This window comes from Oncorhynchus keta, chromosome 10 (genome assembly GCF_023373465.1).
Source record: "Oncorhynchus keta strain PuntledgeMale-10-30-2019 chromosome 10, Oket_V2, whole genome shotgun sequence".
Taxonomy (NCBI): Eukaryota; Metazoa; Chordata; class Actinopteri; order Salmoniformes; family Salmonidae; genus Oncorhynchus; species Oncorhynchus keta.
In genome coordinates, this window is record NC_068430.1 from 48,592,368 (window position 1) to 48,605,869 (window position 13,502).

Sequence of the window (13,502 nt, forward strand, 5' to 3'; positions counted from 1 at the left end):
AAGGCACATGACAGCCCGCTTAGAGTTTGCCAAAGGGACTCTCAGACCATGAGAGCATCATGCTGTGGGGATGTTTTTCAGCGGCAGGGACTGGGAGACTAGTCAGGATCGAGGGAAATATGAACTCAGGACCTCAGACTGGGGCAAAGGTTCACCTTCCAATAGGATAACGACCCTAAGCACACAGCCAAGACAATGCAGGAGTGGCTTCGGGTCAAGTCTCTGAATGTCATTGTGTGGCCCAGTCAGAGCCTGGACTTGAACCCGTTCGAACATCTCTGAAGAGACCTAAAAATAGTTGTGCAACGATGCTCCCCATCCAACCTGACAGAGCTTGAGAGGATCTGCAGAGAATAATGGGAGAAACTGTCCAAATATAGGTGTGCCAAGCTTGTAGCATCATACCCAAGAAGACTCAAGGATGTAATTGCTGCCAAAGGTGCTTCAACAAAGTACTGAGTAAAGGGTCTGACTACTAATGTAAATGTGATATTTCAGTTTTTTATTTGTAATACATTTGCAAAATGTTATAAAAACCTGTCTTTGCATTGTAGTTATGGGGTATTGTGTGTCAATTGATGTGGGGGGGGAAATTATTTAGAATAAGGCTGTAACGTAACAAAATATGGAAAAAGTCAAGGGGTCTGAATACTTTCCGAATGCACTGTTCAGTTTTAGGCTGCAGAGGAAATAAGAACTTCCCAGGGTGGTGAAAGTGCACGCTGAGCTTGATGGTCTTCATTTGAATGATGGTGATGGTGTTTGGCTGCCAATACAAATACAAATACAAATTATCTTGCTCTTATCCATAATTTCATCACCCTCTGCATTGTATCCTGTCTGGAAAGTGTTAGCTACACCATACCAGAGTTGGCACATTTGTTGTTTGTGGCAAAACCATCAACTGTTAAAAATAGGATGGAAACTCATAACTTGTTTTTTATTTGGTAAATGTGGAGGTATTATACGATACGAAGTTATTTGATGGAAACTTTACAATATTCGCTTGACAATCTAGCTACTTAACAGGTGAATGAAGACACTTCTCCCCACCCAACTGTACTAATTCACATTGATCAAATACACTCCTTTGATAAGACAACTTTCAGGAATTTGCATGAAATGTCATGTTTGACTTGCTTTGACAAGATTACAACCTGAATTACACACAAATGCATCAGTTATATTTATGGTATGTGTGTGTACAACTGATTAAGGGCTGTATATTCATTCCTGTTCTGTAGCTTGGGGGTGCTATGGCTCCAGCAATCAAGGAGCTCTCCCGATGGCTGGACGCAAATACTGAGTACTACGTGGCACCCGACTGGGCAGATGTTGTGAAAAACTCTGTGAGTAGCATGGAATTTTCACTCTCTCATCCATACAAGTGTCTCATCAAATAGTTTCATTAGAATGCCATTTTTAATTTGGCATTTGTATATCTTGAGTAGCACAGACAGTTCTCAGAACCTACTGCCTTACAAAGAGTACATATGTCCTTCAAAACACTTCCTGCATTTTCCTCAAGCTAATGCCTTGTTTTTCCAGGGCTTTCTTCCCGAGGGAAAGTACACGCGCATACTCACAGAGCCCGTGTGCCGCGACCAAGGGCCCCGCCGCCGGGGCCGTCGTCCTCGCAGCGAGATGCCCAAGCCCCTCCTCTCGGAGTCACCCATGGGCCCACTCTTCATGAACGGCAGCCTGATCGGCAGCATGGACTTGGTCAGCCTCCAGAACCTCCGCAATGTCCAGGGCATCCCACTCACGGGCCTGATGGGATTCCCCCATGGCTTCGCCGTGTCCGCTGGTGAAGATGCCAAGAACGGCCTGAGCATGCTTCCCATGATGCTCCACGGCATACATGGCTCCCCCCACATGTTCAGTGTTCAGGGGCTGATGGGACAGCCGCCCACAAGCTCCGCTCCCACCTCCTCAGCGGCTGCAGTTAGCACCACTACGGCTTCCTCCGCGGCCAGTAGCCCCTCACGAGGCCCCAGCCAGGCGTCTTCGAGCACACAGGCAGATGGCTCCGGCATGCAGTCTGACGGAGAGAGAAAGAGGGAGGACAAGCAGTCGACAGAGGAAAAGCAGCTAGGTGCGATAGGCAGCCACAGCATCGCAGCCATCACCACTGCGGCGGCCAGCAGCAGCAGTGGCGTCAGCAGTAGCAGTGGCAGCCACCTGGCCTTCAACCCTTTCCTTGTTCCAGGGTTGTCCCATGGACTGCTGTACCCTCACATGTTCCTCCCACACGGGGGCATCATGGCGCTGCCAGGCATGCCGCCCACAGAGTCCTCCGGCAGCCCTAAGAGGAAGAAGAAAAGAACAAGGGAGGAAGAGGTGGTGGAGGAGGCAAGCAGCCACTTACAGACAGACAGTGGGCCTCCGAAAACACCCAGCGATGGTCAGACTGGGGAGAGCATGGTTGACCAGGCCGGGCCGGAGGCTAGGGAGCATCAGATGGAGGACAACGTTCAGGAGGTCACGGGACACGACTCCCATGCTTCTCCAGAGGTCAACCCAGAGAAGAGCATTGAAGAGGAGAGAGAAACAAAGGAGAATAGAGTGATGGAGGAGGAAAAACTGCCTAGAGATGAGGAGGAGAGAGAGCCAAGGGGGGCACAGGATTCACAATAGACATCTCCCTCTTTCTTACCGTGCAAAAGTGTAAAGTTTGTGGTGTGTAAGTTAATGTTCCTGTAAAGACTTTTATTATCCACTTAATGTTTATAGAGCTCCTGCCCTGTAGCAAACTTGTGATTATGTTATACTGTATATACCCACACATGCTCCATTCAAGAACTTCATGAAAGTGATGGACACTCCTGCATGCAAACACACACTTGCAAGCAACTGAAGGGAGGACCTGCTAATCAGTATTACATGGTTGTCACAGATCAAGCAGCCTTGACGGTCTGCTGTATCATGATCGTGGCACTTTAAAGCTGCAATATGTAACTTTTTGGGCAACCTGACCAAATTCACATAGAAATGTGAGATATAGATCTGTCATTGTCATTGAAAGCAAGTCTAAGAAGCGGTAGATCTGTTCTGTGCGCTACTTCTATGCTCCCCGTTCTTAAGTTTTGTTCTTGCGTCTTTTATTTTGTTTTGTACACCAGCTTCAAACAGCTGAAAATAAAACATTTTTGGTTATTGAAAGTACACTATAGTTCAAAAGTTTGGGGTCACTTAGAAATGTCCTTGTTTTTTAAATAAAAGTGCAGTGTTGACATTGTTAATGTTGTAAATTACTATTGTAGCTGGAAACGGCTGATTTAAAAATATATATATTAAAAAATAAATGGAATATCTACATAGGCGTACAGAGGCCCATTATCAGCAACCATCACTCCTGTGTTCCAATGGCACGTTGTGTTAGCTAATCCAAGTTTATCCTTTTAAAAGGCTAATTGATCATTAGAAAACCCTTTTGCAATTATGTTAGCACAGCTGAAAACACAGGAGTGATGGTTGCTGATAATGGGCCTCTGTACGCCTATGTAGATATTCCATAAAAATAAGCCGTTTCCAGCTACAAAAGTAATTTACAACATTAACAATGTCTACACTGTATTTCTGACCAATTTGATGTTATTTTAATGGTCAGCTTTTCTTTCAAAAACAAGGACATTTCTAAGTGACCCCAAACTTTTGAACGGTAGTGTATATTTCACAGCGGTTTAGATTGATCAATGATTCTGTACACAATACATTGCTTGTTTTATCACGTAAATGGAAATTAGACAAACTATTAGAATTTTAGCAAACCGAAAATGGCGGAGCAATTTCTGCGTATTGCACCATTTTAAGACGCTGGTTGCTAAAAGGTGAATCTGGGGGAGGATGTGTAAATATTTTTTCCAACCAAAATATGCTGACAGCACTCTTGGGTTCAAAGGCAGCTACAGTATAGGGCTCGGTTGTGTTCATTAAAAGTCACGCAATGGGAAAACATTGTAAAACATTTTGCAGTGGAAAATGAAAATGAGCGTTTCTTATCGGACAAGTCCAGGTATTCCCTCCCTGTATGTCCGTTTTTTGAAATCCATTTTGTTGCCTAATGAACAACCCAGAATGATGTAGCTGCCCAGGGACTACTGACCCCTCAGTTTCCTTGGTGTTAACAGGATTATATGAATATCCCCCTAAAGTTGTTTCACATCCTAAAGCCTGAAACTAATGGCAATTTGAATTGAAGGTCCTTCAAAATGTGTTTAATATAATAATTCATTAATAATTATATCATTTTAAAAGCAATGCGTGCAAGGTCACTTGCAGCCCCAAGGTGTAGCACAACTGCTGCAAGTAAGTTATTAATAGGACAGCTTTTGTCCATCCCTATTTGTTTTATTGTTGCTGCTTTGTAAAAAAAAATAATAATAATGTTTTTAAAAAGACAAAATTAGAGAAAACAATGTTACTTATACCCGATCGAGAGAACACATTGAGTACAACAAAAACATATATATATATATATATATATATGTGTATGTTGTCAGTATATATATATTAAACGGAAGGCAAAGAACAATCCTGAGGTTTGATAATGTTTTTTTTTAAATGTTATTTTCACACAATAGCCACTTTGAAGGAGGACCTATTTCCAGTCTCACTGGGACTACTAGTCATGTTATTAGGTGGGCAATAGCTTGGGACTTGGTCAGCTGTGCCAGTGTGCGGAAGCAGTGAAGAGGTGCCATAGACAAATCTGTCACAGAGGGCTCTGTTGAGAGCCAGTGCTTCACCGTTGAGGGACAAGCACACAGAGGGTACTCTAGGGGAGAGGGGGGTATGCAAAATGAATCTGTCCATTGCCATCTGTGTGTTAGGGAAAAGTTTGTCATTTGATCAGATAGATACTGTGTGCAAAGCAGTCGCAGAGTGCCTCGTTGTTTTAAAGGGTTCGTGGTCTCCTTTTCTTTCCTCAGATGCATTTTAAACTCCTGTAGACTAGCTCATATTAATATTTTTTTTTTATGTAAATCTATTTAGCTGTATATTGCTGTTACTTTTTGTTTACAAGCACATCACATTTTTAGTTTACGACATATTGGGGCAAATAGCTACTAGCTTCAGTACCAGTGTTTTCTTGTATTTCACAAAAATTGTTTCTGTGAAAGTTCCCAGAACATTCGTTAGGTTGCGGCAAATGTTCTCATAAGACAAAAACTGTACAGTTATGCTGAGGATTATACAATGTTTGTATAAAACATTTGCCTGATGTTGCAAGAACGTTCCTAGAACGTTGAGTTCTCATCATTCCCAGAACGTTGAGTTCTCATTCATCCCAAAAACATGATTTTAATGTTTTTGGGATGTTATCATCCTAATAATAGATAAAACCCTAACTAGACCTTAATGGGAATCTTTGCTAATGTTCTGGAAATCTTCACGGTTTGCTGGGTATACTGTACTGTACTACTACACTAAATGGTTGCAAAAGCAGATTTTAATCTAAATTTCGTAACAGGGTCTGTTTTTTTTATGGGGGGGGGGGGTTATGTTTAAGACTTCGCTTCTAAGCGTAACAACTTCTGACTTCACATTTTGTTTGTTTTCTAATATGAAAACAATTTTTGCACAGTGTCCTTTTAGTGACTGTTTACCTGTATTCTGCCTATTAATCTTTTATTTGTGCGCGTGTGTGCGTGGATGTGCACACTTATACAACCTGGCCCGTGGGGGACATTTCCTTGTTGAGCTGTATTTCTAGCTCGTGTTGCTTTAGCGTCACATTTCTTTGTCGAAAGACATTATTTTTGCCTTGTCACAACTTTACTATATAATTTATTTGTTTTGCTTTGCCAAACCTTCACCAAATATGACACTTTTTCTTTTTAACTTTGTTGATTATATTAAAAGTAAAATGCCTTATTTAGCTAGTGTTTTATATATAGATGTTTTGTTACATCTCCATATTGGAAATTATATATAGCAAAGTATTTTGTTTGTTTTAAAATGCCCCTTGAATTGTATGCATACATGAAAAACCAAGATTTGGACTTAAGTGTGGCATCAGTCAGTACATTGTTATGAGATAATCTTCCAATGTTGTTTTCATGGTCCAATTCAGACTCCAAAAAGTTATTCAATCAATCGTAAAAAAGCACATATTGTGATATGGAGAACAACAAATTACTTTTCTCATCAGTGCCTCTGAGGTTTGATATTTTCCTCATTTGTCAAACTTCCGCTGATTACATGTATGTACAATGCATATGGAAATGAATCAGACCCCTTCCTTTTCCCACATTTTGTTACATTACAGCCTAATTCTAAAATTGATCGGATGTATTTTTTTGTCATCAATCTACACATAATGGATGCCCCAAAATGACAAAGCAACAACGGGTGCATCCTGTTTCCATTGATCATCCTTGAGATGTTTCTATAACTTGATTGGAGTCCACCTGTGTTAAATGTAATTGATTGGACATGATTTGGAAAGGCACACACCTGTCTATATAAAAGGTCCCACAGTTGACAGTGCATGTCAGAGAAAAAAACCAAGCCATGAGGTTGAAGGAATTGTCCGTAGAGCTCCGAGACAGGATTGTGTCGAGGCACAGATCTGGGGAAGGGTACCAAAAAATGTCTGTAGCATTGAAGGTCCCCAAGAACACAGTGGCCTCCATCATTCTTAAATGGAATAAGCTTTGAACCACCAAGACTTTTCAAGAGATGGCAAACTGAGCAATCATGGGGAGAAGGTCCTTGGTAAGGGAGGTGGTAAACCCGATGACCACTCTGACATAGGTCCTCTGTGGAGATGGGAGAACCTTCCAGAAGGACAACCATCTCTGCAACACTCCACCAATCAGGCCTTTATGGTAGTGGCCAGATGTAAACCACTCTTCAGTAAAAGGCATATGACAGCCTGCTTGGAGTTTGTCAGAAGGAACCTAAAGGTCTCTCAGACCATGAGAAACAAGATTCTCTGGTCTAATGACACCAAGATGTAACTCTTTGGCCTGAATGTCAAGTGTCACGTCTGGAGGAAACCTGGCACCATCCCTACGGTAAAGTATGGTGATTGCAGCATCATGTTGTGGGGATTTTTTCAGCATCAGGGACTGAGAGACTGGTCAGGATCGAGGGAAAGATGAACGGAGAAAAATAGAGAGAGATCTTTGATGAAAACCTGCTCCAGAGCGCTCAGACCGGGGCGAAGGTTCACCTTCCAACAGGACAACAACCTAAGCACACATCCAAGACAATGCAGGAGTGGCTTCAGGATAAGTCTTTGAATGTCTTTGAGTGGCCAGATCCCACACTTGAACCCAATCGAACATCTCTGGAGAGACCTGAAAATATCTGCAGCAACTCTCCCGATCCAACCTGACAGCACTTGAGAGGATCTGCAGAGAAGAATGGGAACTCCCAACTCAAGAAGACTTTAGGCTGGAATTGCTGCCAAAGGTGCTCCAACAAAGTACTGAGTAAAGGGTCTGAATACTTATGTAAATATGATTTGTGTTTTTTTATTATAAATGTGCAAACATTTCTAAAAACCTGTTTTTGCTTTGTCATTGTGGGGTATTGTGTGTAAATTGATGAAAAGGGGAACAACAATTGAATCAATTTTAGAATAAGGCTGTAACGTAACAAAATGTGGAAAAACTCAGGCCTGAATCGTTTCCGAATGCTCTGTATATCCAGGCCGAAGTTACTAATGCATAAACATCCCTGAACGTATTCAAACCTCATGTCATGTAATCAATGTGAAGGATACCATGCAATTCCTGATTGATCATGTCTGATGAGTGGCCCCTTATTTCACTCAAACGACACGTTTTTCACATGCTTATATTCACATGAGGCCTTCAGTTTTCGTAAAGAGGTCAGGGGTACACAGTATGTATACAACTGAAGTGGGTGTGATGTTAACCTATGATCATCCAATTGTAGACATATTCAGCATGTTGGATCCAATATTCCACTAACATTTGCTGAGCAATGTGTATTCAGATAGACAAGCAAACTGTTTTGGGGAAACAAGTAATATCCAACTCGTTTTAATTTAGTTTAATTGATCAATCTTATAATCTCATCAACACACCAGCCCACACCTATTTCCTATTACTTTGCTTGTATGTGAAAACTTGGAAAAACAACTAATTGGTGCAGTTGAAGGTCAATTAATATTTATTCAGTCTTCATGTCAAATGTTTTTACTGTGTGTTTTCTTTTCAGTTAGTCTTTGGTAATTTATGGTAAAGTCAGATTGATTTCAAGCATGTATCTCATATGTATTTATTGTACAAGTCTTATCTAAGCATTTTCATGTTTATGCCTGGTTTGTAACGTCAAAGGGTTCAGAGGGACAACAGTCCCGCTTCTAAGGCTTGCTGGCTCTTTTCAAATTGTAGAATGTGTATTGTATCTTTTTGCCATCATCTGCGGCAAGAATAGTTGAAAAAACAAATGACAACTCGATTTCCTGAAAAAAAAGTGTAATGCACTTAACGTGCCATAGATTGTGGGTCATTGGGATGGGGTCAGTTGTATCCGTGTGAACTTTGGGCTGAATTGTACTATAACCTATTTCTGCTGTCAGGTCAGACACTAGGTGTCAGACCCTATACATAAATTCTGTAAAGTATTTGCACGTCAGGGGAAATATACAGGCTCTGGCTTGCCAATACCATGCTGTGTGTGTTGTGATTGCATGCCTGGACATGCTGGTTATATAGGCCCTGACAATTGCCACAATCCAAGTTACAGAGATGGCAGACCACTCTGACTGTGTGTGTCTGCATGCACGCTTCAAGGTTCTGTTCAACAGCTGCTTGAATAAGGACCTTTGACAGATTAGGACATTCATTTTCAGCTCATGCAGTCAAAGCCAGTGTTCACTAAATGGGTGTACTGAAGCTCTAGCTACATTGTGGGAATATCATGCTACAAAACAAAAGTACTGTCTGACATCGGCAACATTCACAGTTGTGGATTACATTTTTTTTGTTGAAATAGGTCCAATATTCCCATGTGGACCAATCACTTAACTCAAAACATGGTATGTGATATTTTATTGTGCAATAAAAGATGACTTTCAACTTTCATCAAGTGAAGGGGTATTCATTTCTCATCATACTGATAGCAGCAGCTAGCCTGGCTGACGCACGACCCACGTGACTAACACAGTGAACTCAAGTCAGGAAGACTCTTAAGAGCATGGCTCAAAAGTATCTCTGCTGGGGTGCATTCATTACAGAAACCGTTTAAGAACCAAATGGAGAAAACAAAATGGGGAGGGACCTACCTAAATTTGTCTAATAGAAACTTGTTTGCGTTTTCCGTTTGTTGCAAAACATTTGATCTCAATCGAGTTGCAAAGGGTTTTGCAACCGAATCTGCGTAATGATTATACCCATGGTGTCAGCCAAAGCAGCAACTACACAGATGGAACAATGAGACAAATGTTTCACTGGATGTATAAATCTGAAGCATCTGGCTGGTATTCAAAATCACCACCAAATTGTCTCATCTATGAAACATTTGATCTCAATACAGTTCTGTTTCGAAAACCAAAATCTGTTAAGAGAAGTGGACTAAGTTTTGTAGACTTTACCCTTTGCCAAAGTTTTAAAAAATTGTATTTAGAAAGCGTGCAAGGACGAATGTAGTTAGTTATCTTATGGGTTGTGTCTATGCGACTCTTCATCAGGTAAAGTCACTTTTTGTGTATTTTGAAGCATTTATGTAATAAGAAAAGCAAAAAGGCTTCATAAAGGTTACGTTAAGTGACATCTCAGAACAAAACGTAATATCTCATGCCTGTGTTAACCACAGACCTTATTCTCAACATTTATCCCAAAACCTTTCCCCATAGGGATGGTTGAATGAACCAGAGGTAACTCATTTCCAGGTTTTAGGACTACAAAATGATGCCTGATTCCTTATTCTCCAATGGGCGTGCAATATAGGCTATTTAGTGTGTTTTCCAGGCCTCGAATTTCCGGGTGGCATACCGTTGATGCCGCCTTACGTGGCCAGAATTCCCCCTAAAAGAAATCCATGCCATGTGACCGCTGTGCCCTTGGGCTGAATATAATTATACACCGAACAAAAATATAAACGCTACAGTGTTGATCACATTTTTCATGAGCTGAAATAAAAGATCCATAAAATTTTCCATAAAATTCGCAAAGCCAATGAGACAGCCGTTATTTTGAAAGTGGTCTACCCAGTGCACGAGCACCGTGACACACAAACAATTGAGACGATGACCTAATCATCGCCGTGCGCTGCACGTAGCACGCCAAAGCACTCTACAAACACGTTGATGGTGGCAGGTGAGCGCTGTTTGTCAAGCATGAACTGTAAGAAAGAATGCACACTCAACCTGACAGCACACAGGGTCCACATTCTCTGTGGCACACTATTGTGAAAACTATCTATCTGTTGGCATACTGCTGCCTAAGACATTGCGTCCTCTATCGAAGTGGAATTGGCCATGATGGCGCAATCAACATTTGAGTCATATCCGCATACCACGGATCCCCTGGGTGATCGGGGGCTATCAATATAATTGACAGCCCTCCTGTTCTCACGCATGCTAGCAGTGGGAGAATGCCGGAGAGCGGTGGAAATGCGTACAGGAGAACATCTGTCCACTGGTGCGCAAAAGCGTCTATCCATAGTGGCGGTTCATCCTGGGCTCGTAGAGAAAGGCATAGGGGACATTGCACATTCACACATGACGTGAACACATCCACCTTCTCCTGAATCTTTGTCATATTTGGAGAACAACGTCAGGGTGCAGTTGCCACTCGTTGTCTCAGGGACCCCCTCGAGACATGAGGTCTCTTGAGACCCAAAAGTGTAATGACGGAGTGCGTCGTCACCATGTGATTCGGATAAAACCTTAGGGATAGCAGCCCGTCGAGGATCTGAAATTCGAGCCTTCATAGTCCCCGTGTCTAAATGTAATCCCAGGTAGACAATCTACTGACTGGGCCAAGGTGCACTCTTTTCCCAATTCACAGCGAACCCCAGACGTGTGAGATGAATCACTGTCTGTGTCGTGTGTGATCGCCAGCTCTGCTGACGGGGTCAAGACCAGTAGGTCGTCTAGGTAGACTAGTAGCCTTATCCCCTGACGGCGCAACGGTTCCAATGCCGCCTCCACACATTTGGAGAAGGTGCGAGGTGCCAGGGCGTACCTGAATGGCATTCTTGCATACTCGTACGCCAGCCCTTGAGAGGCGAAACGCAGAAACTTCCTGTGATGCGGATGGACCGGCACATGAAAGTATGCGTCCTTTAGGTCTATGCTTACACAAAAGTCCCTGTTGTGAATACGTTCCAGTAGACGTTTTGTCGTAAGCATTCAGAAGGGCCGTTTGGCTCCACTCTCGTTGAGAGTGCGTAAATCCAATATTGGCCTCGGTCGGTCTTTTTTGGCCCTAGAAAATAGGGCGAATATAGCCCGCTGTTCCTTTGCTCTTGGGGAACTACTGTGACCTCCTTTGCCAAAAGTTCCATAATCTCTTTCACAAGAGCGGCTACTTTCTCTGGCGTCTTCATCACCGTCTCTACCACACCCGAAAACGAGAGGGTTCTCCAGCATCTGACTTAGCTGCACCCTCTCCTCCTGGCTTCGTTGCCACTCCCAATAGTGCTCTGAGAGCGGGAGAGCGCGAAGCTGTGGTACAGACAGTAGGAAGGACCTGTATTCCTGTATGACCCAAGCAGCCGCTGTCCCCCAACACTGAAGTGGTGGGACAGTCCAGGGTGGGCCCCCTTTGAAAGGGGGAGGAAATACTAATGCGTTCTGTGAGAATCGGGTGCACATCGGTTATACGTGTAACCTTGTGGTGCCAGCCCTCCGTGAACGCAGCACGGGTCTGAGCTACACTAACTGAGGCGTCTGCCTCATGACAGTGATTGTGTCATCGGCCCAACATGGGGTTGTGTACGCAGCTGCTCTTTAAACCCTTAGCTACTTCACTCCTAAGAGTGTGTAGTGTCGGGTTTTTATGAGGTATAGCATGATGGCTCATTAAGAGCGTCCATCTTGCTTTCCTCATGTCATTCCCACTAACAACGTCCTTCTGTGTGTGCTCAGTTACGCACTCATTGTGGGCTGTGGGTGGTGAGAGGAAGAGAGAGATAGAAAGAGAAGGCATCCGAGCGGTCTCAGTATTCTTTATTAACAAAAGACACACTGACTCCACCATCCCTTTGCAGGGGTGGGGGATGAACAGTAGGCGCCGTCACACGAAGTGATGCGCACTCTTCCGTCCTCTCGTCCTGTCATGGTCGTAGTCTCTTCTGACTGCCTCTCGGCTGCCAGGGAGATGAAATGAACACCTCTCCTGTCGGTTGAGCTGCCGTCTTCTCTGGTGCTGACGGAGGTGCGGGCCCGGTCTCGGTACACCAGTTGTTGCTGCTTGATGGGCTCTCCATCTGGCCATAGACCCGGGTCTACTGGAGACGGTGGAGAGCGGGCCCCGCCCCTCCAATGGCAGGTGTCTAGACTGCTGCTTCATCTCCTCCTCAAGCTTGCCAAAATGCGCCGTCACATCTTTGAAGGCGCTTCTGAAGAGACTGCTGTCAGAGATGGAGGCGTTCAATAGGGCGGCTTTGTCGGTTTCCTTCATAGCTGTCAAAGACAGCCAGAGGTGTAGCTCCATGACCACAGAGGTGGCCATGGACCTCTCCGCGCATACAGCCCATGCCTGTGTGAGATCATTTATGAATTATTATTATGAGTATTTCTATTTTTGAATTTGGTGCGCTGCTATTTCACTGGGTGTTGTCAAATCAATCCTGTTAATCCCGTTAAGGTATTTATTCAGCAGGGCACTGTGGAATGACTCCAGAAAAAGAAAAGGTTAAAAGAGAAAGGGGAACACCAAATTGATTACATGGTCTGGAAGGTACTCTGTTGTCCTCAGGCTACCTCTAACCACCTGTAACCCCATAACACAAACCATACAAACACTATCCATTTCATATTTATATCATGCTTACTGTAAATTGAGCTATTTTAGCCGTCAGCTTGTAAATATTTTGGCCAATTTACTTTGTGCAGAGTTAGGGGTTGGAAGCGCATGTTGGTGGAATCAGATTCTGTACCACCTACAACAAAATATACAACAATACACAATATTTAAATCTCTATTAGACTGACTATGTAAGCATAGCTAACATGGGCATTTCCATATTGTCAGCTTGCTGTTAGATAAGTAGCGTCACTAAATTGGCAGCAACATTGCTAGCCAGCCGAGACTGGTTGAGAACGAACTAATCAACGATAGACGATTCATACACATTCATCATTGCTACTAACACATAGAGTGAGTTAGCTATATCAACAATTCTATTTTTAGTAACGGAGGGTTTTAGATGGCTACCAAATTGAGATGACTCTTATTTGGTAACATTATCTAGCTTACGTTAGGTAACGTCAGTCAAAGATAGAACAAACAAACATGTTTCCTCTGCTTCAGGTAGCTACCAGTCTAGCAGTGACTACCATGGCATATGTGAAA

General features: G+C 43.1%; 1 protein-coding gene across 8 annotated transcripts in view; it reads left to right on the forward strand.

The window, feature by feature from the left end:
• Positions 1-9,065, forward strand: part of chd6 (chromodomain helicase DNA binding protein 6) — a 109,637-nt gene extending 100,572 nt beyond the window's left edge. For all 8 annotated transcript variants that reach the window (XM_035778483.2, XM_035778482.2, XM_035778484.2 and 5 more), the window contains 2 exons: positions 1,245-1,349; positions 1,549-9,065. In XM_035778483.2, coding sequence (XP_035634376.1) covers positions 1,245-1,349; positions 1,549-2,637 — 1,194 coding nt within the window. In that variant the 3' untranslated portion in view covers positions 2,638-9,065. The remainder of the gene's footprint in view (positions 1-1,244; positions 1,350-1,548) is intronic.
• Positions 9,066-13,502: the final 4,437 nt, after the last annotated feature.